Below are 5,135 nucleotides of genomic sequence, written 5' to 3' on the forward strand. Positions count from 1 at the left end.
ATGGTTGTTAGCCACCATGTGAGTACTGAGAATTGAATTCAGGACCTCTTGAAAAGCAATCAGTGCTCTTCACTGCTGAGCCATCTCTCCAGACTTTTAAAGGATTGGTCTTTGGACAGCAAGCTGTCTCAGTTAGGTAAAGGCACCTGCCACCAGGCCTAATGACGTAAGTTCAGTTCCCTAGACACACGTGATGAAAGGAGAGAAATAAGGGATCCAAAAGTTGACCTCTGACCTCCACAAGAACACTTTGACACAGACATCAAGACACACACACACATGAACATAGGTGCAGAAAATAATAAAGAAAAAGTCACGTTTTTAAAGATTGATGTTTAGTGTTTCATCCTTTTGATCTTATACGTGCATGCATATGTATGCTTACATTAATGGTAATTGCGTAAATATTTTATGAAGTATTCACATTTAACAAGTAGATGACTTACAGTCTGAATATAGATCTCAAAGAAAATTGCATTTTACTATTAAGATTACATAGTCACTTCATTCCCGATAGATCTATTTTATGAAAAGCATTAAAAGAAAACAGCCTTAGTCCTGAAATAGCCAAGAAACCCACATACCCAAGCAGCTAAATTTCTCTCTACATCATCCATTTCATAGAAGAAATAAAAAGAAAACTTCAATATCCACGATAATGCAGCCCTTACAGCTTCTGCGTATAAATATTTCGACTACACTTACATCATCATTGGTATGATCCCCTATGGTGAATTTTAATGCTTAGTATATGAGAAAAATACTAAAAGCTCGTTATTATTTTCCAAAGACTTAGTTAAAATTGGTTTTCGATACTGACCAGATGTTCCTTCTTCCTTCTTACTCATTTCCTCCTACTGTGTGACACATCCTCAGCCTGTCTCTAAGTCAAGGGATTTGCTATGCACCCTGTATTGTGGAGCCCAATTCATCAATGAGAGGTAGAAATGCCGAGCCTGAGTGAACAAATTTGCTGCATGACAGAGCTGTTGTCTTTCTCGACAGAAGCGGTTCCAATCCCCTGTTTAATGCGATCAGAGAGGAAGTCTGTGAACTGTTTGAATTGGAATGAAAAACCATAATGACAACGTTTATAACATCTGTCACATTAGATTTGCTTGGTCTGTATATCTCTCTCTGGAATAATAGTGATTTATACAAATTGCTTCTCACTGCAATTTATATCCATGTAAAGATGCCACCAGATATATGGAGGATTTTATTTGCTTCGAACTGAATGTCTGTTTAATTGTATTTGCCACTAAATGAAAATACTACCCTCTGGCATATCTGTTCAGATATAATGGTTAATTTATTTTTTTAGTTTTATAACTTCATCCTCTCCTACTTGTTAGGCACTTGAATGCATAACTTTTCCTTTTCTCAGATATGCATTTATGTATATGAGACACCTTCATCTCACAAGCCTACTAGTGATAATTTTATTGTCCTAGGAACTTCTTTGCCTAGGCAGCTATTTCTTCCCTTGTGGAGGACAGAAACCCTCTATGGGCTAGTTTTACAATAGCAATTATTCCATTGCAGAGGGCAGGGTTTAGTTTTGTCCTGTGGAGGGTGTTTGATGGCAGGGGATATTTTTTGTCATGACAAGCACTGAACAGTGTTTTATTCTCATATAGAGAATAAAGATGCTGTTAACCACACTACAGCTCACAAGACAGTTTCCACAATACCCAGTCATCATGTCAGTAGTGCAGATGTTGATAAACTTTGAAAGACATGACTATGTCTGTAGTACAATAGTGTTGCACTATTCTGGCCTGCCCATATAATCCCAGACATGTCCACTGTGAGGAAACGACTATTTGTAATTCAGAGATTAGCTGGCTGACTGTGTACCATGCAGGTGAGTATCCAGAAAACCTCACTGTTTTTCCACTTGGTTCTTTAGGGGTCTTGAATCCCTTCTGACTACTTCTATACTGCTCCCTATAGAGAGAGCTCAGTGGACTTCCTTTCCTCAGAGACTCCTCAAGGAAAAAGAATGGAAGAAAATTCTGTATTGTTACACTGAGAGATCAGAACATCTCATAAATCATCCCCATCATCTCCCACCTCACTGTCGTGATACTTTCAAAAGACACAATGATCCTCTACTTCTGCCATCTCTCTTTCCTGAATCACTCCTTAGCTCTTCAGACATCACCATCATCTTGCTCTCCTGAAATAACTCCTTGCCCTTTCACCTCTACCCTCATAATCCTCCCCTCCCCCATACCACCACTATGCTCCCCCACCTCCAACACAATCTTCCTCTCTTGAAGCATCTGTCCATTATCCTATCTGGAAATCACCAGTTTCTATGAATTGCACAGTTGATTTGGTTATTTTTTTTTCCTTTTTCATTTTTTTCAGTGATAAATGAACTTCATGTTTTGTAGAAGGAAATGGGTCATGTTTTACATATGTTTTGTTTATTTGTTTGTTTTGTTTTTTCAAGAGCAATCAACATAGGCTACTGCAGGCCATACTTTTTGGTAGCTGTCATTTTTAAATGGCAACCTGTTCAATCCTGTATCTTCAGGCATAGTAGGACACTAATTTAACACATAAAGTCAAGTTCATCTACCGTTACCAGATTCCTCATGTATAAGTTTTTTTTTATTTTACAAACTTGCCAAAAAGAAAAAGAAAACAAAAAACAATAGACTTCAGTTCATACTTTGATGTTTTCTGTTCATACACATTTTCCTATGTAGTATGTTTACTGTACAATTTTTATGTGCGTTTTATGTTCATCAAGCTGTCTGTTTCTTGAGCCCTCTGCTTCTCGGGAGAAACAACCATGCCTGGGGTGCTATGCCTGGGCTGTGCACAACCTTGGTACTAACTGAGGAACTCTCAGCTGCCGCTGGGATACCTACATCACCACTGACCCCAGTGCTGATGGACCATCAGGAAAAAGGAGACAAAGACTCAGAACAACAAGAAGTCTAGGACACAAGGAAGTCAGTGTCCACTGGACATGACTAGACTACTGTGCTGAACTCACAGCAGCTATAGTCGCCTGTACAAGACCTGCATAAGATCAAGCCAGTCAGCATTCCAGCATAGAGGGGCCTGAGAATATATTGACAGTTAATCGCATCTGAAGGAAGAAGAGTCAGTTTATTTTTGAGGATGTGACTCTGGCAAGTCACTCTGATAGATGGTTCCATATTCATGAGCATATGACTATCACAAACTGATGGATGGGTTATGAAAAAAATAACAAAAACAAGAAGTTGAGAAGGAGTGGGAACTTGGGATGGATCTGGGCAGTTACGGGGATGAGCAGAGGTAATATGTATACATGTGTAGGATTATCAAGGAATTAAATGTGATGTTTTAAAAATCAATAGTTCACAAATACAAATTATTCACAGCTACAGGGTTACGAAGTTCAGAGGTAGATGCAAGCATAGGCAGTCTCCCACTAATCACTTGACTTGAGGCTGAGTAAGGAGACTCTGCTCAAGTGGGGTCATAGGGTCAGACTCTAACAAGAGGAAAGCAAAAAGAAAGGAAAGAAAACAAATTAGAAAAAAACCACTTGGGCGTCGAGCCAGAAGCAGCCGCCGGGATGGACGTGTTTCTCATGATCCGGCGCCACAAGACCACCATTTTTACGGACGCCAAGGAGTCGAGCACCGTGTTCGAACTGAAGCGCATAGTCGAGGGCATCCTCAAGCGGCCTCCGGAGGAGCAGCGGCTTTACAAGGATGACCAGCTCCTTGATGATGGCAAAACTCTGGGCGAGTGTGGCTTCACTAGCCAGACAGCACGGCCACAGGCCCCAGCCACAGTGGGCCTGGCCTTCCGAGCAGATGACACCTTCGAAGCTCTCCGCATTGAGCCCTTCTCCAGCCCTCCAGAACTTCCAGATGTGATGAAGCCACAGGATTCTGGAGGCAGTGCCAATGAACAAGCTGTGCAGTGAGGGCCTAGGCCTACCCCCTAGAGACCCATTCCCCCAATAAAAAAAAATTTGGCTGTCTAAAAAAAAAAAAAAAAAAAAAAAAAAAGAAAAGAAAGAAAAAAACCACTTGAACCAATTGCATCCATCTTCCATACCAAATTAATTAACTTTCATGAAGACATGTTCCCCATCCATTTTCTTTCAAAGAAAACTCACATCTCCTGGATTTGAGATTCTCCCAATTCTCCCAATGGCTCTGACTTGCTTTTCTTCAGTAGCATTTATTCTCTCCCTCACAGAGTCTTATTCTACCTGATGCTCTACCCCTACCCACCATCCCTGCCTCCATGGATTCCTCAGCTTTTCTACCCTCTAAGACCATTCATTGATGCAGAAGCAGGGCAATAATAGTCTGTCTGTCAGACAGACCCTATGAAGTACCGACTGTATGGTGTTTTAAAAGAAGATACCTAAAACCAGCAAGTTTCAAAAAAAATAGAGAGGATTAATTTCTTGAGGAAATATCTAGTAATTCTATATCTGTGTCTTACATTTCTGCCATTGTCAATAGGTCTGGAATTTTCTGACCTCTCCTTACTTAATCTCCACTACTGATACGAAAATTACAGTCACCGTGTCACCTCTACTTTGTTTTTGATGTCCTTTAAGAATGAAGCTAATAGAAATTAATGCAACCTTTATTATAACATCACTAAGAAAAGTTAGAAAATAAAATGACCTTGTATGATTGAGGAAACAAAGATGCAGTAAAATATTATTTTATATTTAAGCAATTATTCCTCATCAAAGAAATGAAAATGAACAAATAAAAGTTAATATATAAGAAATGAATAGAGCTGATGTCCACGATATCAAAGCCAGTTTCAACATGCTATCCCGTTAATTACTTTGCTGGATGTCAGGAGAAGGGTAGTGCTCTCTCCATTAGAGAGAAGGCATTTGAGGAGGACAAATACGCTGCCTCAGATCGCATGAAGATGAAAGTGTTTAGCAGTGTGGCAGGAGTCCATGCTGAGTGACTGAGGAAAAACTCCAAGTACTTCCCATAGAACATAGCATGTATTTAATCACAAGTGGATTTATTATATAACTAATTGTCACAGAGTCAGTCATGTTCTGTTTACATTATCTAATGAAAGCCACTGTAAAAGTCACTCTATTTTAGTCCTATAGGAATGTGCTTTCTGTCATATGC

General features: G+C 39.7%; 1 protein-coding gene across 1 annotated transcript; it reads left to right on the forward strand.

The window, feature by feature from the left end:
- The first annotated feature begins 3,562 nt into the window (after window positions 1-3,562).
- LOC110302142 (elongin-B) lies at window positions 3,563-3,993 on the forward strand. The gene has a single exon (XM_021172943.1). It carries the CDS (start codon window positions 3,584-3,586, stop codon window positions 3,938-3,940), a length of 357 nt encoding a protein of 118 aa, XP_021028602.1. The 5' UTR covers window positions 3,563-3,583; the 3' UTR covers window positions 3,941-3,993.
- The last annotated feature ends 1,142 nt before the right edge of the window (window positions 3,994-5,135 follow it).

This window comes from Mus caroli, chromosome 1 (assembly GCF_900094665.2).
Source record: "Mus caroli chromosome 1, CAROLI_EIJ_v1.1, whole genome shotgun sequence".
In the NCBI taxonomy this organism is placed as follows: domain Eukaryota; kingdom Metazoa; phylum Chordata; class Mammalia; order Rodentia; family Muridae; genus Mus; species Mus caroli.